Source organism: Patagioenas fasciata, chromosome 1 (assembly GCF_037038585.1).
Source record: "Patagioenas fasciata isolate bPatFas1 chromosome 1, bPatFas1.hap1, whole genome shotgun sequence".
Taxonomy (NCBI): domain Eukaryota; kingdom Metazoa; phylum Chordata; class Aves; order Columbiformes; family Columbidae; genus Patagioenas; species Patagioenas fasciata.
In genome coordinates, this window is record NC_092520.1 from 163,785,873 (window position 1) to 163,809,046 (window position 23,174).

Consider the following 23,174-nt stretch of genomic DNA (forward strand, 5'->3'; position numbering starts at 1 on the left):
CGAAGTTGGATAACCACCAACTTCTGAGCACAAACAAGTTACAGATATTTCATTTTCATTTCATATTCCACTGCTGAGCTGTCTGTTGTATTGTACATACTGTATATTATTTGCTTTTTTCCAGCTAAACTGAGAGAAGCACAGAGTGAACCAGTCCCAGTGAACAATGTTAAATTTAGACCTTTCTTCTCCTGTCTCAAGCTGTCTGCAAACAAACTACCACTGCTATAATTTTTGCCTTTTTATGAATTATATTGTATGGGCTTAATTCAGCTCAAGATTGGTTTATGAACAGTTGCTCATAGGCCTTATTTCAACTGCAATTCAAATTTCAAATTCTGTTGTTTAGACTCTGAATATGAAAATATTTCTGTCAGATCTCTGAAACAACTTTCTTGTGTGCCTACATCCAATTGGGAATTTGATATTGTGGGTTTTTTTGCTACATTAGGTAAGAACATATTCTAGAGCACATTCAAGAAAATTTTTGAACAGTATCATGGAATAGAGATGACAACAGAGCCAAATTCAATGCATCTTGACATCTGAAGGTTCACCACTTTCTTCTCCAGTATTTGCCTTGACATTGTTGACAGTAAAAGGATTTTTCAAGAATCATACATCGAATAGCGGATATAAACTCTTCATATCTGCCTTTTTATTTACCTGCTGAAAGAAGTGCTGAACAACAACAGAATTATTCAAACTCCTTCCAAACAGTGAAGTTCAGGCAATTTACTTCTTAAATATTCAGTTGATTTCTTTTTCCCCCGAGACTATATGATCTTTTCAGTGGGCTTTCTTTTGTTTCCTTTCTCATTGTGTACTGGGGCAAGCAAGCTTCCAGACCTATTATTTCCTTTTTGAGAACATTATGGTTGATGGAAAAAGTGGTAAAAAGTCTGTCTGAAGTATTTCACTGATATTTTGCTTCAAGTGAAAGGGAATAGCTATTGTTGAGAGAAACAGATGACAACATGAAAGCATGTAGAAAGCTGCATTTTTTTCATTCTTTATGGGCTTGTAACAAAGAGGAAATTTAAGTTGGAAACGCTTATATTTATGACTGGATTCAAGAATTGTTCCTACGTGCCTTTTGTGTATTTAAATATGAGGTTTAGATGGAGGTTTTGCATGAAAAAGGATTACATTTTCATTAAGAGAAGTGTAGGGTTATATGAATGAGTATGCTTATCCTTTCAGTACTTTACATTCCCTTGTAAAAGGGAACAAAAAGCAAAATGAAAGGCAGAATTTGACCCAAGTCATATAGTCAGAGCCTTGTTTTTCCTCTCTTTTCATTTTTACTTCCATACTGACATTCACAGTGAAACTAACACAAAATATATGTACCCTGAAGTATTGACTTACAAGAAAAATGACTATGCAAAAAGTGTATATTTTTTCTGAAAATACATGATCCCTGTATGTGTTCGTTTGTACACCTGATTTCTCTGACAAAGATACCTCAGCTGGATGAATGTCACTGACAGAAATCTGGAATGTATCCTCTACTGCAAATCAGCACCAAATGCTCTTACCAAATTTCCTTTGATTTTATGTGTTCAAACACTCTGAAGGTCACAAGACTGCACAAATGCCACTGAGGCACCACTGTGCTTGGGCAGGGCTGAGTGTCTCAGAGGTGATGAAGTGCAAGAACCACAAAGCCCGTTATTATGCTTTCACTACAAAAGGAATTTGCAGAATTATCAATTCAGACAGACATAGCTTCCTTGGAAATAGAGCATGTGGCGTGGATTTAAAATGAAGCTCTTCAAGCACCCTCCATTACAACAGAAATTGTAGTGGCACAAAATTGTTGATGATGCTTTGCCTCGCTGCACTGCAAATGCATACTGAAGGTCCCTCACAGAGCTACTTCTTTTTGTTTTATGTGTCTGCATTTCAAATCACGGCATTAGAGCAGCTGTGAAAAAGGAAAATCCAGATGAAATTGAAGCTCTATCAAATTTCCACCTACCACTCCGTTAACCGAAAGCAGCTGGTCCCCCCGTTTGAGTCCTCCATGCCTTTCCGCCACTCCTCCAGGGATGATGCGAGAAATATAAATAGGTGAATTTTGTTCCTTTCCTCCCATGACATTAAAGCCCAGGCCCTCATCAGTCTTTGGCAGCTCCACCACTCGCGGGTGTGAATGGCCTTCGCTTGCAGCAAAAGCAGCCACTGTTGCCTGGAAGAGAAAGAGGAGTGATTTGGCTATGTGGGGAGAACACTGACATGCACCCTGTTGTTCATTTCCAGGAAGAATTCATTCTCGTGAAAACATTACGGTATCTTACTTTGACTTTTTCTGATCATCTGAAAGCATATTGTTTTTTGTGTTTGTTTGTTTTTTTTTTTTTTAATGCATTCCATGCCAATGCTTTTGAAATAAAGGAATAAGCAGAGGAATAGAGAGTTTAGGTGACTTGTCAAAGATAAGGCAGAAAGTTAGCGGCAGAGCCAGAAGGAGGCACCAGGAAGCCCAACTGCACAGTGCATTTCTTCTTTGCCTTTTCACAGGGAGAAAATGTGTTGCTCTGGGGTGAGATAATGTGATCTCTACTGTGTTCCTAGTTGAAATGAAGTGGACGGACTGAACTGCTAACTCTCTGCTCTGCTTCCAGAAGTGCGGAATTATTTATTTTTTTGGCACAGAAAAAAATCCTAAAAGGATATTCTTATTTTTAAAAGTCGAATTTATAATCTCTATGAAATTTGTCAAACTAAGTAACTCCTGGAACTGGAATATGAGGTTTTATAATATAATTGGATCCAAACTTTTATTTAAAAATTAAATCTTAAAATAATGGATTTATAAATCAATTAGAAAAATCCTAGATTGTTAATCTTACTCTGGAAAAAAAACCCCGCATAACAAACTGTAAAGCTTGCATCCAGAAAAATATTACATCTTAAAATTCATTTTCACTGCAAGTATTTTCCTACTTACAGATTCTCATAAATCATTAAATAAACATTAAGAAAATATTTTATCCTTTTCAACCTGTATTTGTAGTCCACATTGCTCAAACAATTCTGCATTACGCTAATGTTTTGAGCATCCTAATAATGCTCATGCTTAATAGAAGCTAGTGGATGATGTGACATAATGGATCATTCTCAGTTACATGTTTTGGCACATGCAGACCTTGTCATCATGCATACATTTTATGTCAGACATGAATGCACTAGGAGAATGCAATGCAGACAGCCCAGAAATAACCAGGAAATATTGTGATATCGAAACATTGCTCTGTAACCCTGCTGTTCTATATGAATAAGAAATGAGAATGGCAAACACTAATTGGATTTCTCCCCATTTACTACAGAACATAGCAGTAGTTTTTATGTTCACCTGCAGTGTAGACAACTCAGGATTTCATATAAACATTTCTCTATACAGAAGCATAGACCTTACAATATTACATTGTCCGTTAACTTTCAATTAGAAGAAGGTTAAAATCAGATGAACAGCCTACAGAAAAGAACATTCCGTTTTGTAAGGAAAATACACTGCAATTTAGTGTATATTGGGTTATTCGCTGTTTGCTATAGAGCTTGCTTCTCTAAAATACTTTTGTAACACACTCCCAACCTTCATCTTCTGATACAGCTTTAAATGACAATCTCTTAACACAAATACATAATGGTAAAGTCTTAGTTCCATTAAGATTTCGGGGAGTTTTGTCACTAACTTCACAGCAGTGGGACCATAACGAAGTATGTCTAAAAAAGATTTATAGGTTTTGCGGGTTTACCTGCTTTGCATAGTGTCTGCTATACCACCTAGAAGATAGCGTGGAGCACAAAATGAAAATGGGAAAAAGCCATGGTAGACCTCTGTGTTTGGAAGCATCTGTCTTTGTACATGTTACAAAAATACAGATCACATTTCATACTGGCACACAGAATGGGTACTTTCACATTTATGTGAATTCCCTTAGAAAACTATCATTTCAGTAGTAGCAGTAATGTAGCTGTCACCGTCTAAGGATATAAGAAAGGTAGATCCACATGGACAAAAAGGCAACATATTTTATTAAAATGGGAAATGCATCAGAAAAAATGGGCTTGCATTTGGCTGCAGAGTCTCTTGATCAGGCCATTTTTGTCACTGTTCATCCTTACCACTTGCTCAGTACCTACAGTTCCCATTAGTTAAAAGTGGAATTTTGACTGTTTAGTTTCTGTCTCCCAAATCATTGTGTCCTCTCTGGATGTGCTGTATGGGAAAATAGTCCATTAAAATATTGGTTTTTGCAGGCAGACTTCTATAGAATGAACCAGTATATTTGCTTTTGCAAAGCAACTTTTCAAAAAAGCATCAATTTCCATAAAATCATTCTCTTTTCTTAAGCTACAGAAGCAGCATAAAGGTTGAAATTTTCCATTATGATTGTTACCTGGGAAGTAGCACTGGTTCTAGACTCTGGGCTGCCACTGATGTCTAAATTTTCTTACAGTGTACACACGAATACCTGAAACACACACGCGCACAGTCAATTACTGGGTCACTTTGGTAACACATATTTCAACAGTTGCACGTGTCCTACCTTTGCAGTGGCCCTGGCTCGGAATTCGGGGCAGCCATTAACAGTTATGGTTTCATGCATGTATTGATACACCTAAAATATTCATGAAAATAAAATGAAATTAATTATAGAAGCAAAACAAGAACTTTATATTAGCCCAGACAGGACAGTCCCTTTCCCTCTTAAGACTGCCTTTCATTAATGCTGCATTCATGCAACCACAGAGAAGTGACTGCTAAACTTATGCATGCCTAGGTTTACAGAAACCACCAATCTGTGTTTCACATGACACTTTGCCAACTTAACTGTACATCTTCCAGCACGACTCCATTCCCACCTCTAGTACATCATTTCCCCAAAACAGGACAGTTAGGTTCTAGGTTATCAAAAACTGGTGTCTCCAGGCAACTGATTTGCATGCAGATGAACTGAACTGATTTGAGTGGTGTCTTAGGCTCCAACAAGGGCTTCTTTGTTCTTTGAACTCTCCTATGAACTAAAAATTTATGAAACCGATGTTAAAAAAAAAAAAAATATAAGTTGCTCAGCATGCAGATGCTGAAGAAAGGAGGTGAAAATAAAATTTTGAAGAAAGGTCACAGTACTGGTTTCCATCAACCATAGCTAGGAATTGCAAAATGGCTGGCAGTCTGGCAGGTCAGACATGGACAATGAGTAAATCAACACTGCCAATATTACAGCTTTCTGCCTGCTGTTTTTTTTTCTCGTATACACTCTTGGCCCTTTGTTCTCTACATTTGTCACACTCTTAGATGAAAAATATTAAAAAATGCTTTGATACTAGCCAGTTACTTTGAAAGCAAACTTACAAAAATATTTATATATAACATACGGATTTTTTTTTTGAAAGATAAAGGTGAATGCAAACAAAAAAGACATTTTATATAATTTTCTTATAAAACCACCAAACCTAAAAAAATGTTCCTATATGCCACTGATTTGCTATGGGCATTGTCTTAACCGACATCATCAGGAATTTCGTCTTCCCATGTGCTTTATGTCTGAGGTTGTACTCCTCAGAGAGAACCTTTGCTGGTAAAGTATGTTGGCTTTTACAGCAATCTCTTTCTTAGAGTCCTTGAGGAGTGCAGATTCAATCTTACTTTCCAAAACCTATTTACCTTTCACTGATTCAGTGACACTTCGGCAGGAGCGCCAAAACTTCTCTCTCTGGCAATATAAATGTTACTTTGGCAGAGAAGGTGTACTTAGCTGTCCCATTGATAGGTAAAACTTCCCAATCCCCCTGTCCTGACCACTCGCTATGCAGTACCATAATGATCTATCTCTCCCCGCTGAGCCTGTTGTTGTAAAACCTACACACTGATGAATATATTGCTGCAAACACCTACATGGAATTAAGACGTGTGGCTCATTTCTGATCTTGGCAGACATGACGTAGTCGTGCTAATCAAACACTCTCGAGGAGTAAAATGTTTGGGATGACTGATCCCCAAACCTTTTTGAGGGATATCATACACAAGGGAAATGTGAAAAACGAAAGGAGATAACATATGAAATCCATTTTAGAGATCTAAAATATGCTAAACACTTTCAAAATACAGCAAAATTATTATTTTTCTTGACTATTGTCAGCATATAAGTCATTCTAGGACTTAATTCAGAAAAGTTTGGGCCAGTGAAGAAAACTGAGATGAGGAGAGCACACCAAAAAGTTTCCTGCTTTCCCTATTTTAAATGAAATTTTGCTTCCATTGGTAAAATTGACATTGACTTCAGCAGAGGTCAGGATTTTGCCTTTAATTTTTAAAATATGGAAAAAGAAAGCTCTTTTATAGCCTCTAAAGGATCTCTGGTTTGTTCTGTCTTTGTACTGGATTATGCCATCATAAAAATGTGTTGAGTCTACGTGCTCAGCATTATCCTGTACAGATCAGTTCCAATTTTATTGTGTTATGTCGTAGGACATATTCTTATATAATTACAAGAACAACTGCTACATTATATAAGAATACTGTGTGTTGCAGTAATGAATCATTAAATACTTGTTACTTCAAAACCCATACTGCATTGAACCACTGATTATGCTGTATTTTCTTGATATCTGCAGGTCTCCCTTTCTCTTAAAGCATAAAAGCTGATTGTACATACTGGTTTTGCTTGCACAGCTATAAATGCTGTGCCTGCCTATAACGTCTAAAAGTATATATTTGATTATTGAACTATTATGACATTAAATAGTTTCAAAAACAGGTCACAATATTTCAAATATAAGAACAGTTACTAAGAAGTTCTTTAAAATATAAATTACTAAGGTAGAATATCATAAAGGTGAGCTGATAATGATACATTCATGTGATTATTGGCTAGGTTTGAGTCATGTAGCTCCATATTGTCTGCATCCTACCAGTATGCAGCTAGTAGGCTTACTAATATCCAGTATCCTGGTAACTAATTTGTGTAGCGGTGAAAGAACAAATTTCCTAGTGTGTGATCAAACTAGTATGTCAAAAAAGAATCAACCAATTCAAAAACTTCTGAAAAACACAATCAATTATGTCATATAATCCTTGTGTTCATTCGTAAATTCTCAATGATAATGGATTCAAAATGATGTTCTGCAAACAGTGATCAGTGATGAGAGTATCTGTAGCACAATTCTCAGAAAAATAAGTCTTGCATGTCAAATCTCACTCTTTAGAAGCAACAGATGTGACCAATCTTGAATACCTGCTTGAGGCATTCATAAATCTCATTATACTATTGGACTGTAACATCATCTTCAATGTAATTTAAGAAGGATAAAACACCCACCTACATGACTTGCTTTTTATTAAGTCAGTTTAACAACCAAAACCAGATTAATTGTACCCATCCCACCAAGCCCCTTAAACTCTTTGTAGGTTCAGATCAAATCATTGCTCATTCTAGCAATGCACAAAAAGCACATCGAAGTCCGTGAATAATCATTGTTTGCCTGTAGTCACACTAGCCTCTTTATCTATGCTGTTCCCAGTAACACTTTATCCATGTTTTGTGCACAGCGAATCCATTCTGCTGCCTCTTCTGTGTGTACCCAACAGATAAACTGAAAATGCTCTTTGTTCTCAAATTAAATAAAGTGGCATTTAAATCCACCCAGAGTGGAAGACAGATTTTTGTTCAATCCACTGTACATAACAAGTAATTGAAATGTTTTTGTAAAATCTTTCCTTTCAGTACCTATTGTTATCTGTACATCTGATTACATTTTTAGCATACAGTGATTCTCCTGAATCTAACAATGTCATCCTTAAGATGTCCTTATAAGACCTTCTGTAGATTTCTTTATTTGGTCAAAATATCATTCAGTACAGAAGAAAAAGGTGCAGCATTTAATTATAGGTATTTGAAAAGCTCTGTTAGGATATCTATTAATACTAAAGAAGTCTTTTAAAGCAGTGACCTCTGTTGACCATGAAAGATGAATAATTTCAAAAGACACCATTGTGCAATACGAATATACTGAAGAAAGACAATTAACATATCACAGAGTCACAGACTCGTTGAGGTTGGAAGCGATCTCTGGAGGGCACCTTGTCCAACCCCTCCGCTCAAGCCACCTAGAGCCAGTCGCCCAGGGCAGTATCTATATGGTTACTATACGTTACCGATTTGTAAGAAAGCTGCCTATCTATTTTCATATGCACAGCTATTTCTTTTTAGAGTGTCTAAAAGACTACACGGGTGTTTAGTAATATTTGCTGGCAGAGTCCATACACAATCTGATGGTTTAGTGCCTAGGGAAAAGAGTTTCCACGATTCATTTATAATAGAGATTAAATTATAGGTGAAACGTCAACGTTTCAAGACACAAAGCTGCAGCTGTAAGGTAAATGATAATGTTTCAGATAATTTTCCCTCACAGCAATTTCTACCAAGATTGTTGGTGTCTGTATGGTGAACATTTGTGGGGTAGAAGTGTGCTACAGATGGGTTTGTTCACACAGCTCTCATTTGTGCTTTGGAGCCCGACGCACTCGGCTTTGTTTTCTCTTTCCTGTGGTACAGGGAATACAACACTCCTATAAAGAAATACTCCTGAAGACACAAATATAGACCTCAGACTTCTCCAGCTTCTGCAAGTAGTCTCTTCAGACACCATAATCTAAAGTTCTTCTCCCACAGTATGCAAAAAACACAAGAAGAGTGAGGAAGGAAACTTACAACTAGAAAATTTGAACTTGGAAGTGAATCTTCCTTGTACTCCCAGCAGGAGCTGCAGTGAGTCAGATGCAGCAGGTATTACTGTTATGATGATGGTTCTCAGGCCCACGCATTTGGCTGGGAGGCAAAGCAGCTGGTTTAGCGTTACTGAAGCACGGGAATGGGTACCTTACAGGTACTTTATGAGCTAACTTCTTAACAAAAATTGCTCCACATGAACTCATAACAAATCAGCACATACTGTGCTGGCCTATTTAAGGCAATGCAAAGCTTCAGAAGGAGGTCCAGGAATAACAGTGCACTTAGCAGCCTATTTTATGAAAGTGGCCAGAAGCAGCATTCTGTTTACAACCTGAATGATGCAGCATCTTTTCTGCTGAATTCTTCAAGTTACAATTTAATTAAACAGATTTTGTTCCATTAACTTCTGTAAGAGGTATTCAATGCTTCCTCCCCTGATGAAACGTTACATAATTCTAAGTGCAACTGTACCTATGATAATTATGCTCAACAGATGTGAAAGCAACTCCATCTAAGCATCAAAACGAAAGAGGTGTGAGGCAGAAATAATTTTTCAGCAATCAACAAATGTTAAAAAAACTCACAAACAAAACCCAAGGCAGAGTATATTGCAATTTAAACTTGTGAAGTAGCAGGCTCAGATAAACTTTTCTGAGATTTCTAAGTGAGGAGGCAACATTTTTGAAAATGTTGGGGATTTCACAGCATGAGATAACATATGTAAGAAGTAGTAAGCAGCTGTGTTTTCACAGTGTTTGCGGTATGATAATACATATAAAGACAAAGAACTCTTCCTTCCAGAAGTCAAAACCTAAGTAAGTGCCATAGGTAAGCAGGTTAAAGGACTGAATGAAGCAGCAATCTGCAAAGCAACTGATAAGTGGTGTTTAGCACATACATTGGAATCATGTGGGTTTAGTTTCTTTCATTCGTCTGCCATATTTTTTATTGCTTCAATGTAGAACAGGATTGTATATCTATTTTTGGAAGAAGCCTTTCAAGGAAGGGAAGACAGGAGCCCGATACACAGTACAGAAGGAAGAGTTAGTGTGCAAATAACCAGTGCAAGGAAGAGATAATTGGTTTCCTTGCACTTACGCAGTCGTGTCAGTGGAGCAGTAGACATGTGCGCATCTTTGCAGAACTGAGGCTAAGCTATAAAAGAGAAATTATTTACTTATACCTCAGTATGATGCTTCTTCCATCAACTACGCTGAATCCCTGTCTTCCTAATTGCCTTCATATGTTCAGAAGGATGAAGTAAGTATTTCTCCCTTCTAAGATGTCAAGTGGAACGGAATATCTCAATCAGTCTTTTACCACGGTAAGAAGAGCTCACGTCCGTGTGTATGGGCTTTATTCAGCACAGCTGCTGGCCTCTGTCCTCCCCTCTTCCCGAAATCTGCAGCCTATTCTCAGACCTTCAGCCTCCTGATCTAAGAGGTGAAACCCACATGTTATCTCATTTGGTGTGCATGGGCCGGTCCTTGGGGCAGGAGGACACCTGCTTTTGTGACAGAGAGAAGCTACGGTGCAAAGGTGCTCTGGAGAGCTGCTGACCTCCACCACCGTGCCTGTGGATGCCTTGTTTGTGAGAGCAAACTTCCGCCTGCAGCAAAACCAGTTGTGTCTTTTTTCCCCCTCTACTTTGGTTTCATAATTTTTACCTCTTCACATTCTCTTTGGCATTTTTTCCTTCCCCACAACTTCTTGCCGGTATTTTTCATTCTTAATCCAATACATATATTCTATCAAGGGGAATGCATTGGTTGGGATGCATGGACAGACCCACCAGAGCTCTACTTCAGTAATCAATTCAGATCATATTTCTACCACATCAATGGGCAAGAAACAAAGATCAGGGGGGAACCTCATCACTTTCAACCTCATTTACACCATAAACCATGGAACCTCATCTGGTAATTCCTGCACCAATCATAATTTTTGCTTGAACTAGAGAGTCTTTAGAAAGTTCCTTGAATTTCAAGACTCCAGCTTGTTTAGGAAATTGGTCAACTGGCTAACAGCATTTCCATTAAAAATGGATTACTTCTAAGATAAATTTGTCCAATTCTGAGTTATAACTGTTGGATGTTATTGGGTCTTTTTCATCTCTTCTGGTAATCTTTCCTTCTTCTCCACTGAAGTATTTGAAGGTCTTTGCCTTATTTTGGACATTTACGCTCTTTATGATAACAGGTTTGTTGAGATTTCAAACAGTATTTGCTTTTCTACAAAACCGATCTAATGAGCAATTAAAAGAAGGAAAACAAGTCCAACACAACCAGCAGTATGTGTAAGTAGCATGGAGGTATGCAGCTTACCAGACCTCCCTTGTTCTTCCATAATGACTTTTTACCTCTGTAACCAGACTCAAGCTCAAAACCAATGTAATGAAATGCTTCCATTCATCCACAACTCCATGATAGCTCAAGGGAAATGGAAAATCTCTATTGATGGTGTGTTTACCTTTAGTTTTGTATCTCTTGAATATCAAGTGACATTTCTGGCTTTGTGCTTGTGTTCTGTTTTTTCAAATTCTTATGTGATAAGCATGCCCAGGAAAGCATGGCTACACCATAAAAGCATGTTTTTTCCACCAGAGCTACAGCTTCTAGCTAAGATACTGTATGAAACACGGTCTTACATCATAGTCTAGAAGACAGTAGTTCCCCAGGGAAGTTGAAAGCAGGCTGATTTGCTTTTCTATCAAGCTGACTTTAAAAAAAAAATTAACATTGTTTTTTCGTTATGTTAATAGCTACTTTTACCTTCAGTAGTTAATTAAAAAAAAACTTGGGAAGGGACTATTCTGAATGACTGAAGAGAACTGGAGAAGATTGTCATTCTAAATCACAGTCCTCGCAAGGGACATGGACAAACTCAGAAAACCACTGGCTGTGGAAGAACACCATGGATGCCACGTGTCCACACCACAGCTTCAAGGTTAGAATAAATTTGGATTCTTCTCAAACAAGATTGAACAAATAAATCACAAAGGTCCATTTTGTTATAGACCTGTGCCATGTGTTTGACTAATGCTGACAGAAGCAGAATTAGGCAGTCTCAAACCCATAGTCACAGAGTATATACTGTATATTGTGTGTCCATTCTGCCCCTGAGAGCAAACTAACAAAAAAAGTCTTTCATCAATGTCAAAATGACAAGTCAATGGATACCTGTGAGTACAGCGAGGTTGAAATTGTTAAAAAGTGCCCTTGAGAGGAAGGCATATGATACATTATAGGGCCTACTGGAAGTACCAAAAAGTCCGTATTACATAAGTTATTTCCTGCAGCTACTGAATTTGGACAACTCATAGAAAAAGCTGCTTTGTGATGACTAGTCTGTATTAATAAGCTATTTATATCTGACAGAATGTGGTCATGCAAGGTTGCTGGGATTCTGAATATTTTTACATGATGAGCTTTCATTAGCCTGTGAGCAGTTCCATGTTTGCGTCAGGAAAACTGCTGGTGTCTGTATTTTCAAAACTAAACATCTGTATCATTTTCACAACTGTCATAACAATCTCTTTCTGTGAAGTAACACTGCATGGATGTTGCCACAAGCAGTTGGAATGCTAACCCATGAAAAAGCTCAAACCTGTAAATGAAACTCAATCTTATTTAACAACCTGAGGAGATCAATTAGTTTTAATTTCAGAACATGTAGAAGAAATATTATGAATGTTGTCTTTTACATTTTCATAGGAGATATTTTATTTAAAAGTTTCCTTCTTTGGGAGGGTGGGGTTATGGAGGAAACTAGGTCAGTTTTACCAAAGTGAAAAAACCAATCTGAATCTTGATGCATTATTAAGCTCTCCTTAGGCAGTAGGAAAAAAAAAAATCACAGGCCTGAAACATGGTTAAAGATAAATGAAGTATAATCACTATAACGGTATAATATTTTAATTCAGGGTGGAACATTTCATGCAGGCTCCAGGTGAAATACTAAGATATTACTCGATCTGTTCTGACAGTATCCGTGTTGCTGTTTGAAAGCTGAACCAAGTTTTGATCCCTGAGTTCTTGCCATATGAGGCTGCACCTGTCCAAGAAACAACCCAACAGGGGTCACAAGCTGGGGCCAGAATCTCTTTCCTCCCTTCTGCGTGAGCAGAAGAACACAGCAGATGTACCAGGAAATGCATGCGGTCACATCCTCTGCACAGATTGGATGAGTCAGTTGAAACAGTCCTGGTGCTGCTGTCAGGACACACAAGACCCCTGTGTGCCCCTTCCTATTCCCTCCAGTGTCGGTTCTGTCTGGAAACATCACTCTGACACTGTAAAGTCAATAGGTAGTTGCTTGGCACCCTCTTAAGGATAATGAAAAATTGACTTTTATTTGCAAATAAAAATTACTTGTATGAGTAACAACAACAAAAAAAATTGTGTCATCTTGTTTATTTCATGTCCCTTACACACTGTTCTATACTTTGCTCTAAGTCAATGCAAACTATGATTGGGCGTCTTTGAAGACAATGTTATACGTGTCTCAGGAATTGTATGCTTTGCAATCACCAAACCTTAGCAAAATACTGTCCTAGAAGTCTCTTTTGCTGCTTCTACTGCAATATACCGGGCCCAAAAGAAACAGCAATATGTGTCACTAGTTAATTCTCATAAGACCACTTGGAATTCACAGCATATAATTTAAAACTCTCTTTCAGACCTCACTGCCAGTTACTTTCGAGTTCAAAAATATGCCAAGCATTAATAAACGCTAATTTTCTCCACTTTATCAGTAAGTCTTTATATGCTATTGGGGCCAACATATGCAATAGCCACATTCCAAACTTGAAAAGATTTGGTAAAACCTTGACAAAATCAGGACCTGGGTGAAACATAACATAACCTGAGCCCATCATGCAAGTTCACCTCAAGTGTTTGTATCAACCTGAAAAGGCAGGGTGAAGGAAGGGAACTGCTGATGTTTCTTGTTTTAAATACAAACAAAAATGTAGCTAAATCGGAGTTTTAACACAGTTTTACGATTTCTTTTCTGCGGGCACCATTAAAAAACAGAGATTGAGCAGCATTTCTCAGGAGTCTCTTCAGTGACATCAGCTAAGCAGAAGCAGGGGGATACTGAGGCTCCATCAAGGCAGAAACAGTGGTGCAGTGGCTTCCAACAACTTGTCAGTATAAATATTCCTCAGCAGTTCACCTGGCTGCTGATTTCTCTCAAGAGGAAGAAGCAGGCTTGAGGTGAACTGCAGCAGAGGCTATTCTGTTTATTCTTAAGAGTTTTATGTAACAAAACATGATACTGCAACTATAAACTAAAATGATCACGTGAGGAAAACAAAGAAGGTGCTGAGATGCGCTATCCGTGTTCCACCGGAGTTACCTTCTGCAGTACAGGCAACTGCAGCCCTATCCAGAACTAAGAACATCACCTTAGCACCACTCACCAGAGGGTTCTAATAAATATGGTACAGCAAGCCAGATAAACTGTGATATGAAAACACACCACTGCTTTGATTCTATACCTTGCAGGACTCTTGCAGCACTAACATATTTATCTTTTGTGAAAGGCAAAACAATCACACAAGCAGAGCACAAATGTGAGTAGATATATAGCCATCGGCCTACACTGAAAATTGATCTTTAATCAAAACCAATGGGACAACACACAGATTAAAGACCAGCGATACGGTCTGGCCCCAGATTCTGGGGTACTACATCTGTGAAATCAATGAATTCAGCTCTAGGCAGCAAAAAATAAAGTGACAGCAGCTGCTTTAAATCTCCTGCAGTGAAGTCATGGAAGTCTAGGGACTTAGTAATTGCACAGAGGCTTAATAATGCCTTCTCTCAGATAATGCTTGGCCAGCTTGGTAAATTCATATAATTGCCATTAATGAAGGCCATCTGCTGAGTGACAAGGTAATAATTCCAAAAGTTCGCATTCATGCCATCTAGAGCTTGCAAGCAACAGAGTCATGCTTCCATCTTTTATGGTAAAGCGGTAAATGAAACTTCATTGTTTTTCAAAATTTATGTAATTTCTGGTTACGTTCACTCTAAAAAATAGCACATATTTGAACACAGTGGAGTAATCATAGAAAAAAATATCCTGTGTTGACTGATAACTTAAGCTTTTTGCTGAACTTTCTAAATGCCTAATATAGAATGGTGCCAAGACAAAAGGCAGGCAGGCCATTTCTTGAAATTTGACTTTTTTTCTGCCCTAATTTACATACATTACAAATCCTTCTCTCAACTCATCATGAATAGATACAGTACTTGTGGCCAGGAGAGGAAAAGCAAAACTCTGTAAAACATGAAAACATTATTACTTTGCCATACCATCACCCAAACAGTGACTGAGGTACTGATTTAGTGGAAATTTTCATCATTATTTTATGTGGCATTTCATTGCTGGGACACTGGTAATGGAAAGGGGATGGAAAGGTATAGCAGAAGATTCTTGCAAATGCTACACATGTGAAGATCTGAATAAGTTTGGTCAATTTGCACAATTCCATATTCACTGCTGCTTCAGTGCTACTGCTGAATTAATGGTGCAGTAATACTGAATCAGCTACCTGAAATGACAGAACAAGATATAACAATGTACCAGATGAGCCTAAGGAGAACTTGGCTTCCCAGCCAGTCTAACGGGGCATCATGCTAATATAACCATACTGCTTTTATGACCTGAGTTACAAATCTGAGCTAGCTGACCTCGCTCTCCTTACTCATATGAGTTGTCCTATTGCCCTTCTGTTTACTAATTGCCTTATTAGTAAGTCCAGCACAGCACCTTTGCTTAATCCTGACCAACATGTCCATTTGCATGGGTAAATGTGACAGCAGGGGACTTCGATGCCAGGCTTCCTGCTGAGCCTTAAGCACAGTTCCATGTTGTGAATTATAGTAGGAAGTTTTGTCAATATGTATATATGTTTGTTTTTTTTTTTTTCCCAAAGTTGTATCTTACAATTTAAAAACTTCAAATGCTGGGCTCACCCTGTGGAGATGAGAGACTGACTGAAATTGGATTTCTCCTCCTCTAACAAATATTCAGCTCTCAGCGAAAGAATGAGTAACATAGGGCATGATTTGAACTCTGGGGCTGCCCTCACTGCCAACCAAGAGTTTTTGTCATGGTGAACCTCTGCTTTTACAGGGAATGGGATTCATCAGGCAGAAAACAATAGAACTCTGCTTTCAGAGGCTGGGTCTGGGAGGTGGAGAAACAGCCTTATAATGCAAACCGAACAAACAAATGTTGAGGATTCTTGAAACACAACAAAACCAGGACTTCAAATGACTCCTACACTAAAATCCTAAATGAATTATTTTAATAAAAGAATTAATGAGAAGTTTTGCCTGAGTCCAGCTAATACTCAGATTGTTTTATTTAGTACAGCCCTTTAAAATGGAGTGAACCACTGAACTGGGATATCTGAAGCAAACAGCTAAGGGTTCCAGCCAGCCTCCTGCTGTCACACACTGCATCACAGCAAAGTAATCAGCATCACCAAACTCAGCTTTCACCACCCAGTAGCCTCCTTCTGGTTGCCTAATACTGGAAAAGACATATATCAGGGTTAATAACAAAATGCACAGGTTGGTAGCTGGAACAACTGACCAGATAATAAACACATGGGATGTCAGCAGCACTGGGATTCCAGGTGTTCAAGATTGTTAAGGCACAAAAATGAAAATTATTAATTAAAGGAAATCATTCCAATATACCAACTAGCCTTGTTGATCTATCCTACCCAGCATCTAGTGAAATTATGTTTTTTATATTATAGAATGTAATAAAATATATCTCTTAAAGTAACTGGAGGGAATCCAGAACTCATCAGAAATGGGTCAGTGTTCTGCCACTACTGTTTTTTTGCCTGTAAGTCACTAGCGGTCTTTAGATGTTCAAGATGCTCTGTCCACAAGATAATTTTATACTAAGTTCAAAGGTTTTAAGCTTCCAAAGTAGAAACTGAAAACATGCTGTTTTATTTTTTTTTCACAGAAAACATGCTGTTCCACAGACTAATTTAATACAAAACACACAACAGAGTATTTTGTGTTGACTGCTCCTCCTTTTAAGAAATGATTGTCAGTCACCTAGTCTTGCTAAAGTGCTTTTCTGTGATCACCTGATACTTTGGCAGGAGTCATAAGATAACAGAGTGAAATAATGGTTATTTGTGTGTGTGTGTTTGCCATGCCACATTTTTAAAAAGACTTTCTGACCTGTTTACTTCTCGTATTGATAAATGTTTCATGAGAGGTATTTACCGTCAGATTTCCTTTTAAATAATATCCACACAGAAACCCATTAGATGTAATCATGAAATGGAAGGAGGAGTAGTGAAGGAACCCTAGGAGCAAACTGAGATACACCCGAATTTTACATATTTAAAACAGAGACAGAAACTTGAGAATCAACCTGAAAGAAAACTTCCACTCATAAGGAGATGCACGGGTTTATCAAGCCATGTTGTTACTCTCCTGGCGTTTCAGTACCAATTACCAGATGTTAACAGCAAATGAAATTCCCATAATCTAAGAAAGTATGCCACATTTTCTTGTTGATTATTCTGTTTTGCCCAACGTTTTTTTATACCTTCTGTACCTACAGCTCGTCAAGGTTTCTTGCCAGACAGAAGTTCCCCTTGTCTTACAGTTCTCATAACTGCCTTTTTACTTAGAACAATTAAAGTCACTTATCAATTTGGGTTTTATGTTGTATGTGAATATACCTTCTCAGTAGTTCAATTCTGCAGTCACTTTCACAGCTTTGCCCTTCATCTATTCCAGTAACCCCCCAGGAATCAGAAGACTATAACATAGCAACAGCTTTGAGTAAACAGCAAAAGCACAAAGAAGGGTAAAGGACTTAATGATATAATGCACAAGATTCATGCATCTTTTGCGAGGTGAGAAGGCTATACAAGGCTAACTAATCCTCATGTAGCTAGGGAGCTTTTGAAACAAGCTATTTTAAAACACTTTTTTTTTTTCAGAATTCAATTTTAATGTGACCAGATTTCAGTTAACTTGTTTTCTGGTCTAGGGGTCTTCAGGTGAAAAGGAAATACTGAGGCCATTGCATGCTTCAATTATTTCCATTATTTTCAGAGTTAATACGTATTCCTGCCTAATGCCAGACAGAATATTTCAGTTGATGCTACTTATATTTAGCTGAGTGAGAACCACTAATCACCATTTCCTGACATAGCATCCTAGAAAAATGCCAAAATACTTCTATTTAAATTCCATTCACTCAGTCACTTTAAAAATATTTTAGTTCTACACAATATTAGTGCAGGTATTTGAACTGGTGGGTTGATTTACTAAATAAGTTCCCATAAATACAATTCACTACAGCTATTTAAAAGAGTCCTACATATTAGATTTGAATATATGTTATCTAATAAAGTATCTTATACTTTTAAAGGGTAATTGATTGCAAAAATGACCTCCTGCTTCTGTAGCTAAAGAATTCCTGCTTGTAGTATGGACAAGTCACATTCAGTCAGCACTATGTAGATTCCAGAATCATAGAAGAGAATCACAGAATCATTTCTGTTGGAAGAGATCGTCAGCACCATCGAGTCCAATCATTACCTAACTCTAACACTAAACCATGTCCCTAAGAACCTTGTCTAAACACCTTTTAAACACTTCCAGGGATGGTGACTCCAGCACTTCCCTGGGCAGCCTGTTCCAACGACTGACAACGCCTTCTGTGAAGATTTTCTTCCTAATATCCAGTCTAAACCTCCCCTGGCACAACTTGCCGCCATTTCCTCTTGTCCTACTGCTTGCTACTTAGGAGAAGAAATAGTTTATCTTTGATCCTTTCATCTACACTCAGCCCAATACTGAGTTTCTCTGGGACACACTTTAACAATCAATCTCACTGGGCAGTTAAGTGTCCATAATTTCTGAGACTGGAAAAGAAAATGTTTATTATCCAAAGGTCCTCCATTATGGAGTTTATAGGACTACAGGAGTCAGCCTTCACCTCCTTTACTAGATTTTCTGATGAAAGAAAATTAGGCTCAGATCTCATGTTATACAATGAACAGCACACTGCAGATCTGAATCTCTGCACACATATAATAAGCAGCCTCTTCCAGAATTTGCATACTAATACAAAGCCTGTCACTGCTCCTCATCCCATTTTGATTACTCCTACCTACTGCTCCCCCCAGCTCTGCTTCACTGCTTTCTCCAGGAAGGATCGTGTGTTCCAAAACACTCCTGCTTTTCTTGTTACTTCCAACTGACCATCATGCTTTCTCTTGTAAGGTCAACAACTTTTCTACTCTATGTAGGTGCTGACAGAGGGAATTAAAAGGTAGGTGCCACACTCTCGCATCTGGCACTTGGGATGAGAGAAAATAAACAACGGGAGGGAACATTTGCATGGAGATTTCTGCATAGCCTTAGCTATCTCAAGCTCAAATACGCTCAGAAAAAAAACCAAAAAACTTTGCTTTTCAATAAAGTAGCAATCAGTCTTTCATAAACTCCAGTCTACACAAAGGATGTGCAAGAAGGGCATCCCTGATTAATGGCATGACCCAGCTCAGATATCCTCCAATACCTTGCTGCAGTGCTTGGAGATGTCTAACAGTGTAATGCGATCAAAATATTCCATGTCTTTCTTATTAGTTTGTTTGGTTTTTTATGGAATAAATTATTTTCTGCAATTTTCCAGTAGCTCTTCAACTGGCTGAGTTACAGTCTAAATATTTGCCAAGGGCTTAATGTAAGTAACTGAAAAGAGGAGCCACACGTTGACCAACCTTAAGTACTAGCAATGTGTGTATGTCAGTTCTCCCACTCTTGCTAAGAAAAGATTTACATACAGGGTGGTGAATGGCATTAATTTTTGAGGGTGTAGAAATTTTGTTCTCTGATAGTGATATATTAGACATAAGTTATATTATATATATATTAAATATTTGAAAAGAAATAAATGTTTTTGTTTATCAAGTTGATCTAACTGCTCATTCATCATCTCTCACTTCTTGTGTAACAACTAGCTCCAGGCTTCTTCAAGTGACTATTATTTGGTTGTAAGGATCTAACATTAATTACGCAGCCTATCACGTGCAGCTTGTCTTTACACAACACACTATGAAGACCTTTCATGCCACTGAGACGACTTTGCCAAAATGTACTTTCAGTTCACTGAACTGAGAGGGCATTTGTCTAAGCCATTTTCCTACTTCCTAGGCTCTGTACCTGTTTCAACGAAGTTTGTGTTTGCTTTGCTTAAGACTATTTTCCAGAGACGAATATAAATTTGGTAAGATTTCACTGATGATTCTGCAAAGACTGAAAATTTCCTTTAGCAATTGGAGTACCAGGCTCTGCTGTTTGTTAAAAACAAACAAACAAACAAACAAAAACAAACACAAAAAGCAAACAACAAACAAACAAGAACACCAAAAAAAAAGAAACCAAACCAAAACCCCCACTACTTTTCAATGTTCTTTGGTCAATTAAAGAAGCATTTAGCTGGTTAAATGAAAGGACTAGTCAGAATATCAGCTTTTCAGAGTACATAGTGCCATTATTTATTGTCATGGAACACTATTCCCTTTAAAAAGCCTTGAAAACTGCCATTTAATTAAGTGGAAGCCTCTGTCTGTTTCTCACATTGAAGAATATATTCCATAAGACAAAGAGTATGTTACATTTTGCTTATTAAACTAATGTTTGCTCCTCTCTTTCTTCCTTCCAGCCACCCAGCAGTCCACTCAATCAATGCACTGCTGTTGCCTAGTTATCGGGAGTTCAATCCTGCTACCATCAAGGGAACATTAGGCTACCCATTGATTTTAGCGAGGGAGGATTAGTTCCAGGCAGTAGATAGGTAAACTGAAACAGAAGTCCTTACAGATTTTCTGCTGAAAAGATGTTGCCTTCATTAGGCCATTTAGAGCTGCTTCTGCCCGGCAGGCTAACAGCACTCAGTTTAGTAGGTATGAAGTTTGACACAGTGTTGTATTAACTCTAAGAAACTTCTAACAGAGGTATTTGTAATTTAACTGCTTTAAATATACTGCATGTAGGAAAGGAGGTGCTTCTTCTCTAGCTTGACTAGAAGAAAACAATCCTCATTTATTTGCTGCTGAGCAGAGCTTAGGAAGGCCCTGATCATGGCTGTCAGGGTAATGATCACAGTTCTCAGCAATCTGACACGAGTTTCTGACACGTGGAGCAAGGCCCACTGGAGCCTGACCACTGACTTCAACAGCAAGATTCCTGTCAGCTTCAGTTAACTTCAGTGCTTGCACCGTTTGTCTCTCACTGCAATCTGATTTTATCAGCACATTCCTATCACACACCTGAGCTCAAAGGAGAGGCATTTAAGCTTGCACTGACCCAACTTGGCATGTCCCCATAGCCCAGCACACTGCTGTACAGGTTAGCACAGACCTTGAAACAGCATGACTAGAATACTAAAGTACTAATTAATCACCCTTTCTCCTTAGCAAGGCTAATTGCCTCAGGCTTGATGCCTTGCTGACGCAACTGGTCTGTGTCTGCTTTTCAGTAACTTCAGCGTTCTGCATGGTAGCAGGCAGACACATCTCACATCCATCATCCTTTATACAAGGCACTACTGCTTCTGCAGCACTGGAAGGCTAATATACTTTTCAGGAGAGGGATATCATTCTGATAAATAACTAAAAATCTCAATTCCATACCTCTCTGATGGCTGTACAAAACTCACTCTGCAGCACCTTCTTCAGGGACTGTAGCTTGTGTACTGGTACCTCTCCAGATTCTTGCAGTTTCTCCAGTAACTCAATTGCTCTTGCAACATCTAAGGGGGGAAAGAAATGGAATATGGATCAGTATAAACAGTGACTAAAAAGTGATGAAAAGGGGTACACTGATGGCCATTTTAAATTTAAAATCAGCTTTACCAACACATACTGTATTAATCTTGTGTTATACCAGCACTGCTGTCCAGAAATCCAAATCCCAAAATATGGAGAAACTGCACATGCACATGTACAAATGACACACATAATAAGGTACATTCTTTGCTGCAAACATTCTTTGGAACAAAGCTACCAGTTCAAAGCAGCTAAACTGTATTAGCAGACCCAAAATATTTCTTACTTTCTGCATAAGAGAAAGTAGCACAGGAACAGGATGGTGCCTGGTTTCAGAAAGTCTGAAAGAATGAAGCTGAGTCCTTATGAAAGCACTCTCAGGATAACACCACCTAGGAAAAATATTTGATCTTTTCTTCTCATAAATCTAAATATCAACTACAGATAAAATAAAGTCTTCTGAAGGCAAGTAAAAGTCTGCTAGGGAAGAATAGAAAGCATACTAGAAAAGAGTAAATGTGTAAGGCTCTTGTCTAGGTCTCGCAAGACCTTATCTGCCACACAGAACCCGTGTGACCCACAGAAATACACAGAATAATATTTTTGGTGGCCTGAAGCATCTATAAAGGGAAAAACCAAAGTGCCTCTGAAGAGGAGTCCAGAGGGCTTATGTGAGCAGCCATATCGAGTGGGGAGCAGCAATCTGGTCCAGCTGAACAGTGCTCATATGCTTACTCTCATAATATTTTTCCTAATATACACAGTTATTACTAAGATACATACAAAAAAGAAAAAACCCAGCCCATGAGATGCCCAACAGTCCTTTATGGCTGGGGACACAGGCACAGAATAAATAGTGGCCAGTCTCATGGAGACGACTCTAGTCAAGCAAGGGACACACTGACTTACACGCAGGAGTGAACTAAGCGATACATATCCCAGTTTGTCTTCAGAACAATAGAGCTTAAATACAGAGTTTTCTCCTCCTGTATCATTTAATGTTACCTTGCAGCTTTTCCTGTAAATTTGTTGGTGTAGTTGAACGTGGCAATGATGTTCTCTTGACTGTCTGGTCATTCTTGCATCTTCTAGTGTCTTTTGCATAGCTGCCAGAGCCACTATTGGCCAGTTACACCACTCCACTAAAAACAGGTCTGTATCCTAGTGCTAAAATGAATGCACAGTACTAAATGATTAAACAATATTTGAGGCATTTTAATTCTGTGCTTTAACTGCACAAAAAAGAAATAAACACCCCTCCTCCAACTACACAACTCCAAAATGACTACAATAGCTAGAAGCAACCTTATATAATTCTCCTTTCCAATGACAGAGATTGTACTGTTTGTGACTGGGAGCTTATGCTAATTGAAACAGTTCTTACAATCCTCGGCTTGTAGCTGAGCTATACTGACCAGATGTCTTATACAACAAAGACTTGAGAAGTTCTCTGGCAAGAGAAAAGAGACGACAGTAGATGAGCTGCAATAGGAATAAAACCATAATCACATATTTGCATTTATAAGAAAATCCAGCTGCATTGGCATTAGGAAAAGAGAAGATGACACCTCAAAAAATTTACAATTTAATAAAAA

At 38.2% G+C, this 23,174-nt stretch overlaps 1 protein-coding gene across 2 annotated transcripts in view; it reads right to left on the bottom strand.

The window, feature by feature from the left end:
- The window catches only part of LIN7A (lin-7 homolog A, crumbs cell polarity complex component), a 51,453-nt gene that overhangs the window by 9,726 nt on the left and 18,553 nt on the right, over positions 1-23,174 (bottom strand). For both annotated transcript variants that reach the window (XM_065845849.2, XM_065845858.2), the window contains exons 2-4: positions 21,445-21,563; positions 4,560-4,631; positions 1,985-2,194 (exon numbers count right to left, since the gene is read on the bottom strand). In XM_065845849.2, coding sequence (XP_065701921.1) covers positions 1,985-2,194; positions 4,560-4,631; positions 21,445-21,563 — 401 coding nt within the window. The remainder of the gene's footprint in view (positions 1-1,984; positions 2,195-4,559; positions 4,632-21,444; positions 21,564-23,174) is intronic.